The 24,483-nt window shown below is 34.6% G+C and overlaps 1 protein-coding gene across 3 annotated transcripts in view; it reads left to right on the forward strand.

The window, feature by feature from the left end:
* The window catches only part of STAG1 (STAG1 cohesin complex component), a 430,559-nt gene that overhangs the window by 282,424 nt on the left and 123,652 nt on the right, over positions 1 to 24,483 (forward strand). For all 3 annotated transcript variants that reach the window (XM_061194629.1, XM_061194628.1, XM_061194630.1), the window contains 2 exons: positions 1,850 to 1,923; positions 23,798 to 23,921. In XM_061194629.1, the coding sequence (XP_061050612.1) occupies positions 1,850 to 1,923; positions 23,798 to 23,921 (198 nt within the window). The remainder of the gene's footprint in view (positions 1 to 1,849; positions 1,924 to 23,797; positions 23,922 to 24,483) is intronic.

Raw genomic sequence — 24,483 nt, forward strand, 5'->3', positions numbered from 1 at the left:
ACATTTCTGTGAATAATAAGATTGGTTCCAATTTTACAGTGAAATTTTCATATACATGTGTTGAAAGAGATTTTAAACTGGATTTTTAGTAGGCAACATTTTAATTCATCCAATCAGAAATTAAATTTTAGATGTACAGTGTTAGTCTGTATTTTAACTTGAAGAAAGAATAATATCTCAGTGCTCTAAATGTATTGCTGTCAACAAATAATGGGTTATAACAGGCAGCAGGAAGCAACAAACTTATGATTAAGTTATGGTCTGTGCTATATTGGAGTTCTAGGGCTGCTGTAGCATATACCACAAACTGATTTTTCTTTTTTTTTTAAATTATTATTTTTTTAAATTTTATTTATTTTTGGCTGCATTGGGTCTTCATTGCTGCACGCGGGCTTTATCTAGTTGCGGAGAGCGGGGGCTTCTCATTGCAGTGGCTTTTCTTGTTGCGAAGCATGTGCTCTAGGTGCACCGGCTTTAGTAGTTGTGGCACATGGGCTTAGTTGCTCCGCGGCATGTGGGATCTTCCCAGACCAGGGCTCGAATCCGTGTCCCCTGCATTGGCAGGCGGATTCTTAACCACTGCGCCACCAGGGAAGTCCCTGATTTTTCTTTAGAATAGAAATTTATTGTCTCACAGTTGTATAGGCTAGAACTGGCAGATAACTCTAATCTTCACATGGCCTTCTCACTGTGTGTGTCTCTAAATTTCTCCATTATAAAAAGGAGACAGTCATATTTGATTTGGGGCCCATCCTACTCCAGTATGAACCCATCTTAACTAATTACATCTGCTACAACCCTATTTCCAAATAAGGTTTGAGGTTCTGGGAGTTAAGACTTCAGCATATGAAGTTTTGAGGAACACAGTACAACTCATAGCACATTCTATACTGGAAATAATTGTAAGTAAGTTTTGGAACTGTACTTTAGTAAGAACTGCTAACCAAACTGTATCTCTTATAAATTATTTAATTTTTTATATAATAAATGCAGCAAAAGTAGAACTTATAGTAAGTTTCAGTAATTTGAATGATTTACTATAAAAGTATTCCCAAAGTTATTTCAGTAAAACCCAAAACAAAGCATACAGCAAAAGAGAAAGTCTGAAGGAATTTTATTGTCACATTTGTATATGCAGTAAAAGCAAATGTTTCACTGCAGAACAAATTAAAATAAAAACTATCATCTTGAATGTGATTTTGTATCAGTGCTTTTGTTCCTTTTGAGTAGTAAACTCAAACTTCAATTCCGATGTGTAGTATTGCCTGAAATTTATTTATATCTTTTCTATAGTATTTTATTTTGTTGCTGCATTTCACCACTAATGGCTAGTGTCCTTGCTATCTTCTACTGTTCCTCCTATATTGGGAATTTGACCAGTGCTCAGTTTGGTGCTAATCAGACGCAGAGTAATATTTGGATACTTTAGGTGGAATAGGAACTTTCTTACACAGTGGCAAATATGATAATTAAGGATGATCTGTTACCAAGAAATGTAAAACCAAGCGGGGGACCTGGTTTGGACAGGAGAGGTAAAGAAATTGAGGCCTATTCCCAAAGCAGATGATATTTTGTGATAGTAATCTGGTCACACTTAGCCACACCACTCCTTTTTAGTCATTGTGTAATACATGTTGAGACAGAAAGAGGTTTTAAGCCAATGTAGAAAAGCTATAGAAATAATGAAAGAATACTGGTAATTTCGGACATCTGTTGCACAATACATGAGAAAAAAGATTGAAAATTACCCAGAATGAGAATAATCAGGAATTTAAAACAATTGGAACTCTTTATTGCAAATAAAATGATCAATATTTTAATTTATATTTTTATTTATTTTTCATTTCAGCTACAAGAAAATCAGGATGAAATCGAAAATATGATGAACTCTATTTTTAAGGGTATATTTGTTCATAGATACCGGTAAGGGATTTTAAAAATCATTTAGAACATTTTTAACTTAAATAATTTATTGCTTCTTTGTAGTCCTAGGCAATAAAAGTATAAACTTTCTAATTATTTGTTTTGTTAGCTGGAAAACAGCTTTGGGTATAAAAGCTAAATAAATGTACTATTAACTGTGGTAAAAATTGTACCACCACCATCATTGCCACACTCTTCCAGATTCAGAACATATACTGTTAGAGACATCCTATGTACTTGCATTTGTACTGATGTAATATTAATAAGATATCATTAAGTTAATGTGGCCTTAATAAGATTTAATTGTCTTCATATTTGAAAAAATTAAATTCCCTGCTTCCTGCCCTTTTGTACTCATCTTGTTATATGATCAAATTAACCAACAGTGTTTTAAAAATGTGTCGGTGAAGATGGGAGAAATGAGTACGGGAGAGGGCACCTCTGCAGATAATGCAGCATCTTTATAACATCACTCTTCTTTACCTTCAACTATACACAAGAAAATAGGATCAAAGTATTTCTGAAGTATTTTTGTCATGCTCCATTGCAAGTTTAATTTGTCTTTCTGTGAAACGTGTGACCTATTAAAATACTACATGAGCGTATTTCATGGAGAATTAATGAATCATATACATACGCTTGTTGCCTTCTGTTAATTAGGTGTGATTTGATATGTTTAGGCAGATAGACACAGATAATAGGTGCACTGTTTTTAGACACATTTGAGACTTTAATTGACCAGTTAGTTTTAAAAGTTAATTAAAACAGGGAAATTATTTTTTTAAAAAAGGAAAAATTTGTAACTTTGATAATTTACCTTAAAACATTTTGTTTTAACTGAAAATGTAAAACTCTTTTGAAATAGAACCAAGGCTTTTACTTTGAGTATGAATTCTTTGAATGGAGTATCACATCCTCTTTCTTACATAAACCATGCATGTAATGAATTATTGACAAATTTATTTTCAAAAAAGCAAAAATTTCCATATACCTGCCATGCAGTCTTTTTTTAAATTACAGCTTTATAGATGTATAATTAACATAAAAGAGACAGCACGTTGAAGTGCATGATTTGATGAGTTTTCACACACACACACAACACACACACCCCTACCTGTAAAACTACCACAGGCAAGATAATGAATATATCCATTATCCTCAAAAGTGTTCTCCTACCACTTTGTAATTCCTCCTTTGCTGCCACTCTCCCCCTTCCCCATCCTTAAGCAATCAATGATCTCCTTCCTAACTGATTTGTTTACATTTTCTAGAATTTTATAGAAATGGAATTTACACTTTGTACTCCTGATTTTTGTTCGTGTCTTGGTCTGGCTTCTTTCACTAATAAAATTAAGGTCTTTCATCCTTAAGACTTAACTGCAAGTTTTTTATAGATTAACTTTATCTGGTTGAGGAAGTTTCCTATCCCTAGTTTTCTGAGACTTTGTTAGGAATGGATATTGAATTTTGTCAAATACTTCTCTCCATCTTTTGAGATCATTATGTAGTTTTTCTTTTTTAAGAGTGTTAATGTGGTGAATTAAATTGGTTGATTTTTTAAACATTAACTCAACCTGAACTTCTTGGGATAAAACCCACACACATAATCATGATATATTATTTTTCTTCATTTAAATCTTTTTATTGCTATTAAGTCATTTTTTTTGAAGTATAGATGATTTACAATGTCCTGTTAGTTTCGGGTATACAGCAAAGTGATTCAGATACATATATATAGATAGATATAGATAGATAGATGTAGGTATATGTATAGGTATATAGATATATACAGTAAGTCCCCTACATACAAATGAGTTCCGTTCCGAGAGTGTGTTCATAAGGCCAATTTGTTAAGTCCAACAAAATTAGCCTAGGTACCCAGCTAACACAATTGGTTATGCAGTACAGTACTGTACTGCAATGGGTTTATAATACCTTTCACGCAAATAATGCATAAAAATCAAACACGCAAACAATAAAACATTTTTCATCTTACAGTACAGTACCTTGAAAAGTACAGTAGTACAGTACAATAGGTGGCATACAGAGGCTGGCATCAAGTGAACAGGGAAGAAGAGTTACTGACTGGAGGAGGGAGAGGAGGTGGGAGATGGTGGAGCTGAAGGATCGTCAGCAACAGGAGACGGAGGGCAAGCTGCAGTTTCACTCATGCCCGACATTGATGGCACAGGTTCTGGTTCCTTGCTGGATTCAGTTCTGTCTACCCTTTTGAAAAAATGATCCAGTGATGTCTGGGTAGTAGCTCTTTTTTTCTCATCATAGATGACATGGTAGCACTGGATTGCATCCTGAATGGCTGCTATAACCTTTGTGTACTGTTCCACATTCGGGTCCTGTGCCTCAAAAACTAACAGTGCCTCCTCAACTAAAGAAAATCCCCTTGCCATTTCCTGCATCGTAAATCTCTTCAGTTCTTCAGTTACTTGTTCTTCTTCTTGTCTCTCTTTGTCTTTGCTCTGGACCTCCAATTCTTGGTGCCTCTTAGCAGTACCAGCTCCATCACTGCTGCTTTTACACTTGCTTCCGGACATCCTGGGCTTGAAATAAAGATACTGTACTACTATATACATTACTGTACAGTAAAGTACACAAAAGCACAATCACTTGAAGAGGATGCATACACATCACAGTGTACGTCAGACACGTGAACTAACTTACATGATTAGACATGCGAACGCACGTTCGCGTCTTTGAAAGTTGTCAACTTGAAGGTTCGTGTGTAGGGGACTTACTGTATATGAATGTATATCAATTTTTTTCAGATTCTTTACCCTTGTAGGTTATTACAAAATATTGAGTATACTTCCCTGTGCTATACATTAGGTCCTTCTTAGTTATCTATTACATTTTATACACAGTAATGTGTATATGTTAATCCCATCCTCCTAATTTATCTCCTCCCTGCCCATCCTTTTTGGTAACCAAAACTTTGTTTTCGGTGTCCGTCACTCTACTTCTGTTTTGTAAGTAAGTTCATTTATATCTTTCTTTTTTTATTGATTCTTCCAATATTGTTAAAATGACTCTACTACACAAGGCAATCTACAGATTCAAAGCAATCCCTATCAAATTACCAATGGCATTTCTCACAGAACTAGAACAAAAATATTTTTAGTTTGTATGGAAACACAAAAGACCCCAAACAGTCAAAGCAATCCTGAGAAAGAAAAACGGACCTGGAGGAATAAGGCTTCCTGATTTCAAACTATACTACAAAGCTACAATTGTCAAAACAGTATGGTATTGCACAAAAACAGAAAAAAGATCAATGGAACAGGATAGAAAGCCCAGAAATAAACCCATGCACCTATAATCAATTAATCTACAACAAAGGATGCAAGAATATACAATGAAGAAAAGACAGTCTTTTCAAGAAGTGGTGCCGGGGGCTTCCCTGGTGGTGCAGTGGTTAAGACTCCATGCTCCCAATGCAGGGGGCCCAGGCTTGATCCCTGGTCAGGGAACTAGATCCCACATGCATGCCACGACTAAGAGTTTGCATGCCACAACTAAGGAGCCCACGAAATGTGACTAAGACCTGGTGCAACCAAATGAATAAAATAAATTTATATAAAAAAATGAATCATTTAAAAAAAAACGAAGTGGTGCTGGATAAACTGGACAGTTACATGTAAAAGAATGAAATTAGAACATTCTCTAACACCATATACAAAACTAAACTCAAATGGATTAAAGACCTAAATGTAAGATCAGATACTATAAAACTCCAGGAGGAAAATATAGGCAGAACACTCTTTGACATAATTCGCAGCAAGATTGTTTTAGATCTGTCTTCTAGAATCATGGAAATAAAAACAAATACTTTTTAAATGGGACCTAATTAAACTTAAAAGCTTTTGCACAGCAAAGGAAATAATAAACAAAATGAAAAGACAACCTACAGAATGGGAGAATATATTTACAAACAGTGCACCACCAAGGGATTAATTTCCAAAATATACAAACAGGTCATACAGCTCAATAAAACAAACAAACAAACAAAAAAACCCAATCAAAAAAAATGGGCAGAAGACCTACATAGACGTTTTTCCAAAGAAGACATACAGACGGCAACAGGCCCAAGAAAAGATGCTCAACATCATAATTATTAGAGAAATGCAAATCAAAACTACAGTGAGGTATCACCACACTCCAGTCATAATGGCCATGATCAAAATGTCTACAAATAATAAATGCTGGAGAGGGTGTGGAGAAAAAGGAACTCTCCTAAACTGTTGGTGAGAATGTAGATTGGTGCAGCCACTATGGAGAACACCATGGAGGTTCCTTAAAAAACTAAACATAAAGTTACCATATGATCCTGGAATCCCACTCCTGGGCATATATTCAGAGGAAACTATAATTTAAAAACATACGTGCACCCCAGTGTTCATAGCAGCACTATTTACAATAGCCAAGACATGGAAGCAGCCTAAATGTCCATCGACAGATAAATGGAAGATACAAATGAAGTTACTTATAAAACAAATAGACCCACAGACATAGAAAACAAACGTATGGTTACCAAAGGGGGACGGAGGGGGAGAGAAATTAGGAGGTTGGGATTAACATATAAACACTACTATATATAAAGTAGATAACCAATGAGGACCTACTGCATAGCACAGAGACCTATACTCAATATTTTGTAATAACTTACAAGGGTAAAGAATCTGAAAAAAATGCATATATGTGTGTGTGTGTGTGTGTGTATAGCTGAATTATTGTGCTGTATACCTGAAACTAACACAACATTGTAAATAAACTATACTTCAATTTTTAAAAGATAAATTAAAAATTTTTTTTAATTAAAAAAAATATTGATTCTTCCAATCCAAGAGCATGGTATATCTTTCCATCTGTGTTGTCTTCAATTTCTTTTTGCCAGTGTCTTATAGTTTTCAGAGTACAGGTCTTTTGCCTCGTTTTGTAGGTTTATTCCTAGGTATTTTATTCTTTTTGATGTGATAATAAACGGGATTGTTTCTTTAATTTCTCTTTCTGATGTTTTGTTGTTAGTGTATAGAAATGCAACAGATTTCTGTATGTTTTGTATCCAGGAACTTTACCAAATTCATCGATGAGGACTAATAGTTTTCTGGTAGCATCTTTAGGATTTTCTATGTATAGCATCATGTCATGTGCAAACAGTTACAGTTTTACATCTTCTTTTCCAATTTGGATTACTTTTATTTCTTTTTCTTCTCTGATTACCTTGGCTAGGACTTCTAAAGCTATGTTGAATAAAAGTGGCGAGAGTGGCATTCTTGTCTTCTTCTTGAACTTTGAGGAAATGCTTTCAGTTTTTCACCGTTGAGTATGATGTTAGCTGTGGGTTTGTCATATATGGCCTTTATTATGTAGAGGTGTGTTGCCTCTATGCCCACCTTCTAAAGAGTTTTTATCGTAAATGGATGTTGAATTTTATCAGAAGCTTTTCTGCATCTATTGAGATGATCATATAGTTTTTATTCTTCAATTTGTTAATGTGGTGTCTCACATTGATTGATTTGAGGATATTGAAAAATCCTTGCACCTCTGGGATAAATCCCACTTGATCATGGTGTATGATCCTTTTAATGTATCGTTGGATTCAGATTGCTAGTATTTTGTTGAGGATTTTTGCATCTATGTTCATCAGTGATATTGGCCTGTGAATTTCTTTTTGTGTGATATTTTTGTCTGTTTTTGGTATCAGGGTGATGTAGCCTCATAGAATGAGCTCAGAAGTGTTCCTTCTCTGCAATTTTTTGAAATAGTTTCAGAAGGGTAGGTGTTAACTCCTCTCTAAATATTTGATAGAATTTGCCTGTGAAGCTATCTGGCCTGGACTTTTGTTTGATGGGAGTTTTTAAATCACAGATTCATTTCAGTGTTTGTAATTGGTCTGTTCCTATTTTCTGTTCCTGGTTCAGGCTTGGGAGATTGTACCTATCTAAGAATTTGTCCCTTTCTTCTAGGTTATCCATTTTTTTGGCATAGAGTTGCTTGTAGTAGTCTCTTACGGTTCTGTGTATTTTTTTGGTGTCAGTTGTCACTTCTCCTTTTTAATTTCTAATTTTGTTGATTTGGGCCCTCTCTTTTTTTTCTTGATGAGTCTGGCTAAAGGTTTATCAATTTTGTTTATCTTTTAAGAGAACCAGCTTTTAGTTTCATTGATCTTGTCTATTGTTTTCTTCGTTTCTATTTTATTTATTTCTACTCTAATCTTTATGATTTCTTTCCTTCTACTAACTTCGGGTTTTGTTTTTTCTTCTTCCTCTAGTTGCTTTAGGTGTAAATTTAGGTTGTCTATTTGAGATTGTTCTTGTTTCCTGAGGTAAGTTTGTATTGCTATAAACTTCCCTCTTAGAACTGCTTTTCCTGTGTCCCATAAGTTTTGGATCGTTGTGTTCTTGTTTTCATTTGTCTCTGGGTAATTTTTGATTTCCTGTTTGATGTCTTCAATGAACCATTGGTTGTTCAGTAGAATATTGTTCAGCCTCCACATGTTTGTGTTTTTTACAGTTTTTTTCTTGAAGTTGGTTTCTAGCCTCTTAGCGTTGTGGTCAGAAATGATGCTTGATCTGATTTCAGTTTTCTTAACTTTACCAAAGCTTGCTTTGTGACCTAGCATGTGATCTGTCCTGGAGTATGTTCCACGTACACTTGAAAAGAATGTGTATTCTGCTGCTTTCAGATGGAATGCTCTCTGAATATCAATTAAGTCCATCTGAGGTGTCATTTAAGGCCTGTGTTTCTTTATTGATTTTCTATCTGGATGATCTGTCCTTTGGTGTAAGTCGGGTGTTAAAGTCCCCAAATATTATTTTGTTACAGTCAGTTTCTCCTTTCGCATCTGTTATCATTTGCCTTATATATTTAGGTGCTCCTATGTTGGGTACATATATATTTACAGTTGTTATATCTTCTTCTTGGATTGATCCTTTGATCATCATGTAGTGTCCCTCTTCGTATCTTGTTACAGTCTTTATTTTAAAGTCTGTTTTGTCTGATATGAGTATTGCTACTCCACCTTTCTTCTGATTTCCATTTGTGTGGAATAACTTTTTCCATCCCCTTACTTTCAGTCTGTATGTGTCTCTAGATCTGAAGTGAGTCTCTTTGAAGGCAGCATACATACGGGTCCTGTTTTTTGCATCCATTCAGCCAGTCTGTGTCTTTTGGTTAGAACATTTAATCCATTTACATTTAAGGTAATTATCAATGTGTATGTTCTTATTGCCATTTTGTTAATTGTTTTGGATTTGTTTTTGTAGGTCTTTTTTTTCTCCTTTCTTTTTTGTTCTCTTCCCTTGTGACTTGATGACTGTCTTTAGTGTGATGTTTGGATTCCTTTTTCTTTTTTGTGTGTATATCTATTACATGTTTTGGTTTGTGGTTACCATGAGGTTTTTGTATAGCAGTCTATATATATGTTTTTTAAGTTGTTGATATCTTAATTTCAAATGCATTTTAGATACCCTGCATTTGTACTGTCCTCCCCTCACAATAACTGTTTTTGATCTTATATTTTATATCTAATTTTTTAATGTATCCCTTAACTGTTGTTGTTGTTTTTGGATACAAATGATTTTATTACTTTTGTCTTTTAACCTCCCTACCAGCTTTGTATATGGATGATTTCCTACCTCTATTATATGTTTCCCTTTACCAGTGAGCTTTTCAATTTTGTCCTTTTCGTGTTTCTAGTTGTGGCCTTTTTTTTCAGCCTAGTTCCTTTAGCATTTGTTGTAAAGCTAGTTTGGTGGTGCTAAATTCCTCTGGCATTTGCATATCTGTAAAGCTTTTGATTTGTCCATCAGATCTGAACAGGAGCCTTGCTGGTAGAGTATTCTTGGTTATAGGTTTTTCTCTTTTATCACTTTAAGTAATATTGTGCCCCCTCCCTTCTGGCCTGCAGAGTTTCTGCTGGAAAATCAGCTGGTAGCCTTATCATAGTTCCTTTGTATTTAATTTGTTGCTTTTCCCTTGTTGTTTTTAATACTCTCTCTTTATCTTTACCTTTGTTAATTGAGTACAGTGTGTCTAGGTGTGTTCCTCTGTGGGTTAATCCTGTATGGGACTCTCTCCACTTCCTGGACTTGGGTGACTGTTTTCTTTCCTAGGTTAGGGAAGTTTCCAGCTATTATCTCTTCAAATATTTTCTCAGGCTCTTTCTCTCTCTTTTCCTTCTGGGACCCCTATAATGTGAATATTAACATGCTTGAGTTCTCTTAAACTTCCTCATTTCATTTCATTCTCTTTTCTTTTTTCTATTCCGTGACAGTGATTTTCACTACTCTGTCTTCCAGCTCACTGATACATTCTTCTGCCTCATTTAGTCTGCTATTGATTCCTTCTATTGTGTTTTTCATTTCAGTTATTGTATTCTTCAATTCTGTTTGGTTCTTCTTTATATTTTCTAATTCTTTGTTAAAAACTTCTAATTTCTTGCTCCATGCATCCATTCTCGTCGCAGTACCTTTTATCATCTTTACAATCATTACTCTGAACTCTTCCTCAGGTAGATTACCTGACTCCACGTCACTTAATTGTTATTCTGTAGTTTTGTCTTGTTCCTTCATCTGAAACATATTCCTCTGTCATCTCATTTTGTCTAAATTGCTATTTGTATTTTTATGTGTGTGGTAAGTTGGTTACATTTCTCAACCTTGTTGAAGTGCCCCTCTGTAGGATACATCCTATGCTTCCCATCAGTGCACTCCCCTCTCATAATCCAAGGACCAGGGGCTAGCTGGTCCCAGGGTAATGTCTGGCCTGCATTTCCAAATTCAGTCTGCAAGCTGTGTGACTGTAGTTTTCTTGTTTCTGGTGTCTGCCCCCTGGTGGGTGAGACTGGTCTAGAGGCTTGTGCAGGCTTCCTAGTGGGAGGGGTAGAGCTGGGTTTTGGCCCTCTGATGGTCAGGGCCTTGTCTAGAGGGCTGTCTTTAGGTGGATGTTGGCTCAGGAAGTCTTAGGAATCCTGTCTGGTGATGGGTGGGGATGTGTCCCCATCCAGTTAGTTTTTTGGCCTGAGGCATCCCAGCACTGGAGTCTATAGGCTATTGGATGGGGCCAGCTCTTGTGCTGATGCCCCAAGCCAGATGTTAGCCTCCCCAAGCATTCATGCAAATGAATACTCCCTGATATGTCTGTCACCAGTGTCTATGTCCCCAGGGTGAGCCACAGCTGCCCCCCCACCTCCACAGGAGACCCTCCAAGACCAGCAGGTAGGTCTGGCCCAGGCTCCTATCAAATTACTGCTTTTGCCCTTTGCCCCAGTGCACGTGAGATTTTGTATGCACCCTTTAAGAGTGAAGTCTTTATTTTACCCAATCCTGTGGATCTCCTGTAATCAAGCCCTCCTGGCCTTCAAAGCCAAATGCTCTGGGGGCTTCTCTTCCCAGTGCTGGACCCCCAACCTAGACAGCCTGATGTGGGGCTCATAACGCTCACTCCTGTGGGAGAACCTTTACAATACAATTATTCTCTAGTATGTGGGTTGCCCACCCGGGTATGGGATTTGTTTATATTGCGAGTCTGCCCCTCCTGCTGGTCTTATTGTGGTTCCTTCTTTATGTCTTTTGTTGTACACAATCTTTTCTGGTAAGTTGCAGTCTTCAGTGATGTAAGTTTCATCTTACAACAATCAATGATGATTGTTCTGAAAAGTATTGTGATTTTGGTGTGCTCGTGAGAGGAGGTGAGTTTAGCATCTTTCTACTCCTCCATCTTGGCCACTCCTCTCTCTATTATTCTTTTTTTTATCTTGTTGGATGTCATTTGCTGAAATTTCCCTAAGAATTTTTGTATCTGTGTTTAAGAGGGATATGTATCTATAACTCTTTTATTTTACTGAGTGTCTCTGACTGCTTTTGGTACCAACATGATGCTGGCTTTGTAGAATGAGTTGTGATGTATTCTCTCCTTTTTAATTTTCTGCAACAGTTGAACAAAATTGGTATTATTTCTTCCTCTGATAGGAATTAAACCATTGGGTCCTAGAGTTTTCTTTGTAAGGATGTTTTAAATTACAAATTAAATTTCTTTAGTAGATATAAGACTGTTCAGTTTGTCTTACAAAATAATGATAGATTAATCTAAGTTGTTGAAGTATATTCAAGAAATATCAGCATAAAGTTGTTCATAGTATTGGTGATTTCATCTCTCACATATCAATCTGTCTAGAGCTAATCAATTATATTTATTTTTTCTTAGAAAATGAGATTTTGGTTAAAAGTAAAGCTTTACTTTTATTCCTGATCTTAATGGGAAAATAGTCTTTAAAATTAAGTATAATGTCATTAGCTCTAAGTTGTTTATGTCGATACCCTTTAGTAGGATGAGGAGATTCCCTTCTAACCTGGTTTTGTTAGGTGTTTCTATTGTGATTGATTGTTTGATTTCATTTTTTCTGTTTCAATTGAGATAAAAATACAGGCTTTTTTATTGATATAAGATATTATATTCATTCATTTTCAGATATTAGACCAATCTTGCAATCTGGGAAAATTCCACACGGTCATGGTATATAATGTTTTTTCTATGCTACTGGATTTAGTTTGCTAATATTTTGTTAGGGATTTTTGTGTCTACTTTCATAAGGGGTATTAATATGCTTACTAGCCTCAGAGAACTGGAAAATGTTCCCTCCTGCTCTATTTTCTGAAAGAGTTTATGGAAGATTGTTTTTTTTTTGGTTTTGTTTTGTTTTATTAATTTCATAGAATTCACCATGGAAGTCCTTTAAGCCTAGGTTTTCCTTTGTGTGAAGATTTTCATTTACTAATTAAACTTCTTATTATAGATCTATCCAAATTTTCTATTCCTTGTTGATTCATTATGGTAATTTGTCTCAGACAATACTTTATTTCATGCATATTGCACACTTGATTGTATAATGTTATTTATGTTATTTCTTTATAATCATTTTTATTTCTGTAGGAAGTCTCCTTACTCATTCTTGATTTTGTAATTTGTATCTTCTCTCTTTTTTGTGTTGGTCAGTCAGCCTAGCTAAAGGTTTATCAGTTATATTGATCTTTTCAAAGAATAAACTTTTGCTTTCATTGACTTTATGTATTTTTTTATTTCATTGATTTTTGCTTCAACCTTAATATTTCCTTCCATGTGATTGCTTTAGTTTTAATTTACTTATCTTCTTTTAGTTTCCTAAGGTAGATTGTTGATTTGTATAGCCTTCTTCCTTTCTTATCTGGCATGCTAAGCTATAAATTTCCCTCAAAGTACTGCTTTAGTGACATACCATGACATTTTATACAACAAATATGTTGTATTTTAAATTTTATTCACAACTAAATAGTTCCTTATTTTACTTGTGATTTCTTCTTTGACTCATGGGTTGTTAACGTTTTCTTGTTTAATTTTGAAATATTTGGAGGTTTTCCAAATTAATTTCTCGTCTTCATTTCTAGTTTAATTGCATTGTTGTTAGTAAACACACTTTCAGGTATTGATATTTGAACCATTTTATACTTTATGGGCCTTGTTTTTTTCTTAATCAGTTGGATTATCCAAAAAAAATTACTACATGTGCATATAAAAAGAATATATTCTGCTGTTTTGTTACATCTTCCTGTAGACCTTTTTATCATTATGAAATGTCCTTTTTTAGTACGACCTTTTTTTTTTTTTTTTTTTTTTTTGTCTCAAAGACTTCTTTGCCTGATAATAATATACCTCTAGTTCTTTTATGGTTACTTTTTGTATGATGTATCTTTTATCATCCTTTCACTGTTTGTGTCTTTGAATATGAAATATATCTCTTATAGACAGCCTAGAGTTGGATCTTGTGTTTTTATCCATTGAACAATCTCTGTTATTTTCTTTATGGTTGCTACAGAAACTACATCCCATTAGCATGACTAATTTCACATAAATGTAGCATCTTTGCTCCAGTATAGCCCCATTTTCTTGTTCTTCCTTTGTACTATTATTGTCAAATATCTTTTATCTCTATTTGGTATTATCCCAACATTACCATTTTAACTATTATCAGTATATACAATCTTATGATTTTCAATGAAATTAAACAAAGAAGTATTCATGCTATCTTCTCTTTTTACCCTGTTGTTAACATTTCCAGCATTCTTCATTTTCTTCTGTGAATTTGAGTTATTGTATAGAGTTATTTCCTTTCAGTTTGAAGGACTTTCTTTACAGTTTCTTATAAGGCAAGTGTCCTAGCAGTCTTTGTTTATCTGGAAATGTCATTATTTCATCTTCCATATCTGAAAGATAGTTTTGCTGGATATAGACTTCTTGGTGGACAGTTTTATTTTCCTTTAACACTTTTAGTGCCTTTCTACCACCTACTGGACTTTATTGTCTCTGAGTAAAAAATTAGTTGTTAATCTTGCTGTTCCCCTGTACCTTATGAGTCACTTTTTTTGTAGCTTTTATTTTCTTTTCTTCTTTTTTTCCCCATTTTTCTTTGGCTTTCAACAGTTTGCTTATGTGTTTAGATATGGACCTCTTTGTGTTTATCCTACTAAGATTTTGTTGACCTTCTTGGATCTGTAGATTCATGTTTTTCATCAAATTTCATAAGCTTTTAGCCATTGATTCTTCAAGTATTTTTTACCCATATCTCTTTGTTTGGACTCCTTTCACACATATACTGGTATACATGATATTGTTTCCTAGGCTTTTGGAGCTTACATGCATGTGCGCTCTCTCTCTCTCTCTCTCTCTCTCGTTTTTCCTTCCTCAATGTTTTTCATCTCTATTCTTTGGGTAATTTCTGTTTACCTATCTTCAGGTTCAGTGTTTTTTTTCTGTCAACTCAAATATGCTGCTGAAACCATATGGTGAGTATTTTATTTCTGTTATTGTACTTTTCAGTTGGTCCTATTTTTATAGTTGCTGTTTCTTTATCATAATCCACTATTGGTTGAGGCCTTGTCATGTTCTCATCTAGTTCTTTGAATATAGCATCTTTCAATATAATCTGATTATATTTATTGGATCTGCTTTAAAATCGTTGCTAAATTTAACAGCTGGGCCCACTCGGAGACAGTTTCTTTAGACTGTTTCAATTTCCAAGTATAGGTATTACTTCCCTTTTTCTTTGTACATCATATAATCTTTTGTTAAAAACTGTGCATTTTACAAAATATATCTTAGCAAATTTGGATTCTGATTTTTTTCCCCCTGAAGTTTGTTGTATTGTTGGGGATTTTGTTTTCGAATAATTTACTTGGACTTAATCTGAGGAATTTATCTCTCCTGGATTGTAGCTTTAGACTAGCAGAACTCTGGTATTTCCCCATTCATTTCTTACAGAGTTTGCTCTTTTTATTGAAATCTTCCCTGGGTGTTGGTAGTTAGCATGTTGCTACCAATCAAGTCAGCTTCCTCAGCTTAAAACCGTGGTTTTCATGGGCATTCCCAATCCTGCTACCTCCACTACACCTGCTGCTCTGGGTTTTAGTGTGTTTGAAGGGGTTATGTCCATTCAAGAATGCCATAGATTTTTGCTGTTTTTGGCCCAAATTTCATCAGCTTTTTATGAGTAAATGCTTCTCAACTTTTTTGAATTTCTTTCCAGAAAACTAAAAAGATTGTTTTTGTATTTTGAGTTATTTGGGGGGATGGGAAGAAAGGTGTTTTCTCTTAGTATAGAATCATAGGTTGACTTTTTTTTTTCAGTCTTTTAAAGGAATTGTTCCATTATCTCTGGTTTGGCTTGTTTCCAACTAGAACTGCTGTCATTCTTATCTTGTGTCCTTTGTAGTTAATTTATCTTTTGCTCTGGTTGCATTTAAATTTTTTTGTTTTTGTAACTAGTTTAACCAATTTTGTCATGATGTTCTTCAGGGTTATTTTCTTCATTTTTCTTTTATTACCTCCAGGCTCTCCTCAAGCCTCTTGAACATATGTATTTTGTTGTAACTTTTAATGTTCTGTTTTACTAATTTTATCATCTGTGTCATTTCTGATTCTGTTTGTTTTGATTACTTTTTCCCCTTATTATGGGTCATTTTCTTCTCTGAATGCCTGGCAATTTTTATTAGGTGCCAACCACTGTGGGTTTTGTTTTGTTGGGTGCCAGACCATATATTCTTAAGATATTCATCCACTTTTCTCTGGGACGTAATTAATGTTTGATCTTTTCAAGACTTTTTTTAAGGTTTGTTAAGTGGACCAGGGCAGCGTTTAGTCTAAGGTTAACTTTACCCAGATACTAAGATAAAACCATTCTTTATACTTTTCTTGATGCCCTGTGAATTACAAGGTTTTTCTGCTCTGGCTCACTGGAACACAAAGTATTCCAAGCCCTATGTTTGCTCCAGAGATTGCCCTATCTGCTCTTTCCATTCTTTCCCCAGCATTGGGTGGTTTGTTCACATGTACATGCTCTTTATACTCAGCTGAAGAGATGATACGGTCTTTCTGCAGATTTCCAGAGCTCACTCTCTCTGTGCATCTCTGGTACTGTGCCTTGTAAAATCTAGCCACCTTGTCCTCTAGAGTCCCAGCTCCTTTTCCTCAACTCAGGGAAATACCCAGGCTCTGTATAGGTTCCCCTGCCTATACCACTGCCCTGCTCTGCCTGATATCCAGCATCTAAAAAATATTATTTTTTGTATTTTATGCAGTTTTTTCAAGTGGAAGAAGGATAAATCCTGTCCATCGTGGCTCAGCCACGCAATTTTGAATGCAGAATCCATATCATTTTTTATGATTTAACCTCAATCTTCAACACCAAAATAACATAGCCTTTATTTCATTTTAGTGACCCACCCTTTCTGAGTCTTGCCAAAATTTTCAACCTATTATTCTCATAAAAGCAACTTCTTTAATTTCCTACTGTTACCGTATTGATTTTTTTATTTAATCAGACCTTGCATACTAGTATTGAATCTGTCATAGCTCACTTTTGATACATTAAAATTTCAGTTCCTCTGGGCTTCCTTGGTGGCGCAGTGGTTAAGAATCTGCCTGCCAATGCAGGGAACACGGGTTTGAGCCCTGGGCCGGGAAGATCCCACATGCCACGGAGCAACTAAGCCCGTGTGCCACAACTGCTGAGCCTGAGCTCTAGAGCCCAGGAGGCACAATTACTGAAGCCCACATGCTTAGAGCCCATGCTCCACAACAAGAAGAGCCACCCCAATGAGAAGCCTGCACACTGCAATGAAGAGTAGCCCCTGCTCGCTGCAACTAGAGAAAGCCCATGTGCAGCAACGAAGACCCAACGCAGCCAAAATAAACTAAATAAATAGGTAAATTTATTTAAAAAAAATTCAGTTCCTCAAAAGAGGGTTGAAAATATAGGTGAGAGTATGACCTGCCTGCCAAAGTGATCAGCATGTCATGGATACCAATCATTGGTTTTTCCAGAAGAATCACTTAGTCCACTTTATTGATTAAGGGAAAATGTTACTGCATGTACATACTAGAAATAGAAGTGCTGTGGAGAGATGACACTTTCAGTTAATGCTTTTTCTCTCCTGCCGCCCCAACTTCAAAAATTAAATATTAATTAATTAAAATTAAGATTAAATTAATTGTTAGATTTAACTACTAGTCCATAGGAAACACAGAAAATAGAAGAGCATTTTGTCTGACTGAATCCTTATGGTATCATTTTAGTCCAGAATGAGGGAAGTTGCATAGATCAAATGACCCAGTTTATTCAACAATTAAATGGCATATAATATGAACAAGTGGACTTAAAAACACAATTTTAAAATACCAGACATGAAAAATATATTAATGGATATGTATTTAGTGAAGAAAATATGCTTTAGACTGTTGAAGGGACACTTAGTGAATTAGAATATAATATTGAGGAATTTACCTAGGCATAGAAGATAATAGAATGACATTTCTGAAAAATGGGGGATCGTTTGAGAGGCCTCTTAAGTCCTTTACATAGGATTTCAAACAAAGAGAAGTATTGGAAAGAAGTAGTAAAATGAGAGAACTGAAATTTTACAAAATTGATTAAAAAATGGAATGTTCAAATTGAAAAAATTAAGAGTGTTGAGTAGGTTAAGAAAAATGTTTCACATATAGACCTACTGTAGTCAAAGTACAAAACATCAAAGACCATGAGAAAGTCTTAAAATCAAAAAAGAAAGACTTATTTTAGTGATAGTAAAAGAATTTAAAAGTTTGGTTCTTATTATTAACAAATTTAATGAAAGAAGTGATAACAGAGGAAAGATTTCAACAATTTTGAGAAGATGAAACATGGATTTTTTTATATTCTCGTTGAGTCTTTCATCTTTTTATACAATAGTGAAACATTTCAGAATCATGTTTTCAGAGCTATTCTTATATGATTTATTCTGAGTAAACTGTCATTCTATTATTTTAATCTTCTTACTTCCTAACATTTCACCCTTGACTTAACCTGTGGGTTAAGTTCATAGTTAGAATGTAAATATAAATTAAAGGTATTTTTCTTTGAAAGTTAATGTATCCTTGACATTCAGTTTTTAATGTTACACCTAAATTTCTGTTAATAGTAGAATATTAAGGAGTAATGCATGATAGCAGATAGCTATGTCACCTGCTCTCTGGGAGACTCTTAGTGATAAAATGCCTTGTATATATTGTCAGTATTTTCTCTAATGGATAATGCAATGAAAGCGATGAAAAGTATTTTTAATTTCATAAACTTATTATGTTTCTGATGCACTTTAAATAATGCTGGTCATCCTGAAATAATTCAATGGAAGATTTGGATTTAGTAAGCAAACCAGGAGAGTTTCAGTTCTTTGGGTCTACACAAACATTACTGCCTCTCAGAAGCCTTCCTTGACCCCTTCTGTTTCCCTCCATCATTTTACATGCTTCTGTGTTCCTTCTACTGCCCTTTGCTAACATTTAATACTCTATAAGGTAATATTTGTTTTAATCATGTTTCTGCAAGCTATCATCTCTATTCTCAAGTTCTTGTTCACAGTCTAATAAAGGATATAGTATGACTTTTCAGTAACTCCTTCAGCTATTCCTTTGTCCCTTAGGCTTTTTTTCCCCTAATCTCTAAGAGTTGTTCTATTTTGGAAAATGTAAATTTTTTTAGACAAACATTAGTGACAAAATGGGTTGAGTCATGAATTTATTGTGTTGTACAATTTAGATAGCGGACCTTCTTAGCATTCATAATTCTTACTCTAGAGCGCTCATGAGATTTCTTGTGTAAGAGAGATAACTGTGTCAAAACATATATATTAACCAAGAATTAGTCTCTGAAATTTGTTTATCAGTCATTTTAATTTAGTCTTCTTCCTTACTGGGAAAGCATCTATAAGGGTAGTACACAAAACATTTAATTAAAATTCAGTAGCAGAAAACAATTTGAATTTCATTTACCAAGAAAGTAATTCAAAACAAAAACTTAAGTCCAGATACTAAATTAAAGAGGCATACTAACTGAGGATCAGTAAATTAGGTAAGTTTTCCATAGAAGTGAACATAATTATTCTTTTATGCTTTAAAAAAGAGCTACAGCAAAGGATTAATTGCCCCAGAATTATTCTTTTCTAGTTTTTTTCTTTCTTTGAGTTTGCAAGTAAAGTGTATTCTGACTTCATTTTTAGTTGTTCATTTCAAGGCCCCAGTACTAGAACTATGAAAATTAGTTCATCGTGTGATTGTCTTTATACATTTCCTCTTGTCTTACTAACTTTTTGCCCCCTACTTAATCTTTGCTTTGGAAACTTCCAAACACCTGCAGCTAAACGTTATCTTTCTAAATGGAGTGAGACCTTTGGAAATAAAGATTAAGGTGTTAAAAATAAATGTAATATAAAAATCAAAGACTGAAGATCTCTAAAATATGAGAAAAATATCTGTATATCAAAAAATATATTGTAATCAAGCCAGGGAATATTTAGAAATATACTGCATTTTCATTTTGTACTTCATTTACTTAAATAGAATGTTAGTTCCTAGAAGGCAAGAAGAAAGCTATCTGTGGTAATAAGAGGATGTGCCATGAATCATGGAAGACCTGAAAGTTTACTAGAGCTTGAAAGAATAATAATTGTACGTAATCAGAGTGGAATGAGGGCACTGTGAGTGTAGGAATCACCACAGACATGTAATCTGTGCAGTTGAGCTATTTGGACTAAAGAACTCATTCATAGACCAAACTAAAAGAAGATTGGTTATGGCTCAATTGGTAAAGGCCTTTAATAACAGTAAAACTAATAATATTGGTTATCTTTTGCCATATAACAATTTACCCCAAAACTTGGTACAGTATACATTATCTCATTGTTACTATGGGTCAAGAATTTGGGAGTGGCCTAGCTAGGGGGTTCTGGCTTAAGTTCTCTCATCAGATTGCAATCAAGACTTTGGTTGAGGCTGCAGTCATTTGAAGGCTTGACTGTGGTTGGAGCATCTGCTTCTCGTATGGCTTACTCACATGGCTGGTGGAAGAAGACCTAGTTACTCACCACATTGAGTTCTCTATAAGGCAGCTAGAATGTCCTTAAGACGTGGCAGTTGGCTTTCCTGAGAGAGATTGATCCGAGAGAGAGAGAACAAAGGAGAAGTCAGTATGTCATTTTTGACCTAGCTTCAGATGCCAAAATTCATCATTTCCACTGAATTATATTTATTAGAAACAAGTTAATAAGTACACCCATATTCAAGAAAAGAAGCATGTGTCTCCACCAAAGGGAATAGTAACAGAAAATTTGTGGACATTTTAAGACCACCACAAAGAAATACTAATTTTACTGTATAGTCTGTAATTACATAATATAATTACATGTAGAGAATGATTAATAGGGTGGTATCAGCAAGCAAAGTAGATTAGAGCTCCAAAACCCAAATAGGAGAAAAATCACCTAGGGACTTTTAATAGTAGTAGAACGGGCTGTCTTACATACATAGTCAAATTGTAAGTCTAGAAAGGATATTTTAAAAATTTTAAGTTAAAGTGGGAGGCATCAGACTAGCATCTGAAGTAGACAAGGACTGGGATTCCAAGAAGATAAGCTGTATCAAAATGTTGGCACTGCTTACAGAGAAGAGCTGTGTTCCAAGAACATGAGCTTTTGGCAGTCTAATAAGCGAGAGAAAAAGGTATTAGAGGTTAGGCTTAGACATAGAAATGGTTATAAAAAAAGATTTTGAGCAATATTTTCCTACTGAAATAAAGCTAAGCCTTTATATTCTCTAGCCTTTGGAATCAGCCACGCATAATCTCAATACCAGAGGTAATGGTAATACCAATGGTAATGAATGGAAGAATGATTGAGCTATGTATTATGAGTTACTGTACTTAGTAGTCACTATAGTTTTAATCAAAATACCATACCTATTCATTGTGTCCTTAGCCTACTTCCCTGAGCTTGTGTAATAAAAAACTCAGCCTGGTTTTGTTTGTTTTAATTTTTTTGATTGGTTTGTACAAGCGTATTTCAGCAGAGAATAAGTGTAATTGATCTTTGGGATTTGGGTATTTTGTGGTTATGTTTTGGTTTTCGAGGGGAGCTATTTTATTTTGTTCTATTTTTGCTGTTGTTATTATTATTTTTTTAATTTGGACAGCCCAGTAGAAGACAAAGTATATGAACTTGTAGTTCTTAGAAGTGGAAATTTATATAAAATAGTAGAACAATACCAAGTGACAGGCAGGGATGAAAGCACTATATGGAGAAATTTGTTAATATCTAATTCAGGTGAAGACGTGTATTCCTTCTCACCCAGTAAATTTCACTTCTAAGTATAACAACAGTGTCTCACAGACTTCACTGACCATGTCCTACATCAAGTACACAGATGTTCCAAGAAAAAATACTTACTTGCTACCCCATGTGAAGCATTTTAGTATTTTCTATCCCAAATACTTTTTTTTTTCCCACTCAGTGTGTATAAATTGCAAAACCTGGTTTGTGAAAAAATCTAATTGGAGAGGATACCTATAAGATATAATGTATGTAAAGTTTCAAAATATGTAAAACAATATATATGAAGTTAAAGCATAATAACTTTGTAATGTCTGAAATTTTTCATATTTAGAAAAAAAGAAATACCCTTGAACCATTCACATTCATTATTTTAAAGGTCACGGAACATTCTTTCACAGTTTTTAAGCTACTTTTTATATTGTATCATCTATGAATGTCTAGATTGATGACAATTAAAAGATTATAATAATGAACATTGATGGAAGGTTTTAGTAGGTACCAGGCACAGTTCTAAGTATTTTATTGATACTTTTATTAAGTGAGTTCATTCTCACAGTAACTGTGAGGTCTAGGTTCAGTTATTATCCCTGTTTTACAGATGAGGAAATCTAAGAAAGAGGGAAATAACTTGCAGCTAGTAAATAACAGAGTCAGGATTTGAACTCAGGATGTCTTGCTCCAAAGTCTGTATCATTAGCCTCTGTGCTATAGAATCTCTCCATGAGAAAAAGGTATAAACAACAACAAAAATGTAGGAAAACTAAAGACTGTAATTGATAGTATGGTTGTGAAAGAGAAAGTTTCTCACATTTTTATTCTTTAAGCAATGACATTGGACTTAGAAGGAACTAAGATTTATTAGAGCAGAGGATTAAATATTAGAATACTAGCACTCATTTTATCACAAAAGAGAAACTAAGGAAAGCTCCTTGACAGATGATTGCCTTGTGTAAATTGGAGAATTAAAAATTATTCATGTATGGTAACTCAGAAACCTTTAAGATTGATCTACAAAAGAAAGTTAGAATTTATCTTAATTGTATAATATGGGGTTTTTTTAGCCAGAGTTATTAACCTGTTGAAAGATAAGGTAAAAATACTAACACTGTATTTGTTCATGGTTCACAGATTTTAGAGTAGAAGTAATTCCAGGAGGGTTGTAGTAGATGCTTATGGTGAGGTGAAAAGCTGTCTGGGCACAGAGCCAGAGACCTGACTTTTGGGGTTCGTTCTGCTACCACTTCATAGTGTGGTCACCAGGATTGTTCTGTTGTGACTAAATGTGAATTATTCTTCTTCCCTGTGCAATTACTTCAAGGTCTTGGTTTTGTAAACTACTATACATTTTCAAATAATACAGGCTGCTACAATTTTGCCTCATAGATACTAATTTTTTTAAATAAATTTTTTTTTTTTTTTTTTGAAATTCACGTTCTTTTATTTATTTATTTATTTATGACTGTGTTGGGTCTTTGTTTCTGTGCGAGGGCTTTCTCTAGTTGTGGCAAGTGGGGACCACTCTTCATCGCGGTGCGCGGGCCTCTCACCATCGCGGCCTCTCTTGTTGCAGAGCACAGGCTCCAGATGCGCAGGCTCAGTAGTTGTGGCTCACGGGCCTAGTTGCTCCATGGCATGTGGGATCTTCCCAGACCAGGGCTCGAACCCCTGTCCCCTGCATTGGCAGGCAGATTCTCAACCACTGTGCCACCAGGGAAGCCCACTAATTTTTTGTTCATGAAAATTATTTTCTTTTAAGTCTTTAGATGTGTACTAGCTTAGAAAGAGTCACGGTTATTTAGAGAAACACGTTTTGAGTTCTCCATTATTCTGTATTTGGATGTTGATACTCTGGTTCCTCAGAAGTTTTAACATGTTTATTGATCCCATAATAATTGTGAGGCTTTCAGAAAGCTCCAAATGTCATTTCCTAGTCCACTGAAAATAGAGCAGTTGAGTCAAAATAAGATGATTTCCAGAAGCATTTTTTTTTTCAGTTTGGTATTGGTGGTTTTTATTTTATAGAAGCCATATAAAAAATAGAAGATACTCAAGTTGGAGACCTTTGAGAGTGCAGATATAAAAACAGTATTTGGATAATATTGATATCTATTGCTTGCTGAAAATGAGTATGAAGTACTTTCTAGCTTTGGATATTAATCAGAGGTTTGTCTCTTTTTTTCCTTCTCTAGTGATGCTATTGCTGAGATTAGAGCCATTTGTATTGAAGAAATTGGAGTATGGATGAAAATGTATAGTGATGCCTTCCTAAATGACAGTTACCTAAAATATGTTGGCTGGACTCTTCATGACAGGGTAAGTTACTCTGTTCTCGGCTTTCATAGAAGATGTACTTGTCCTAATATTAATACTAGAAAGCTAGGAATTAAGATGGCATTGGTTGGTTTTTCTCAAGAGTTATAATAATATGGAAATTTAAGATGATACAGCTGAATACTATTTACTTGTGGCCATGATGAAACTTGAGACATCAGCATATGTGTGAAAACCGTGTCTTACTTAGTTGTAATGCTGTCTTAAACCAAGGTTGACAACCTGGTACATCTAAATTTTAAGAGAATGTAGTATCTCAAGAAGCTAATTATAATCTTTTTACTAGTTTGGAATCAAAAGAGATTCCTTGTTTCTCTTAATATATAGAAACTAAATAAGCTTTCTTATTTTGAATTCTCTAAGGTCATATCATAGTAGAATGTTTTAGCAGAGTTGAATAGATTTGTTGGATTCTAGAATATCTGGTCTTAAAATCTGTCTCTACTTCCACTCTCTTAGAAAAGGCTCTGACTTAAAAGGAATCTCACATTATTAAGTCCTGAGTATGTAATCCTTCAATAACCAAGGATAGGAATGATAAATT

This window comes from Eubalaena glacialis, chromosome 6 (genome assembly GCF_028564815.1).
Source record: "Eubalaena glacialis isolate mEubGla1 chromosome 6, mEubGla1.1.hap2.+ XY, whole genome shotgun sequence".
Lineage (NCBI taxonomy): Eukaryota > Metazoa > Chordata > Mammalia > Artiodactyla > Balaenidae > Eubalaena > Eubalaena glacialis.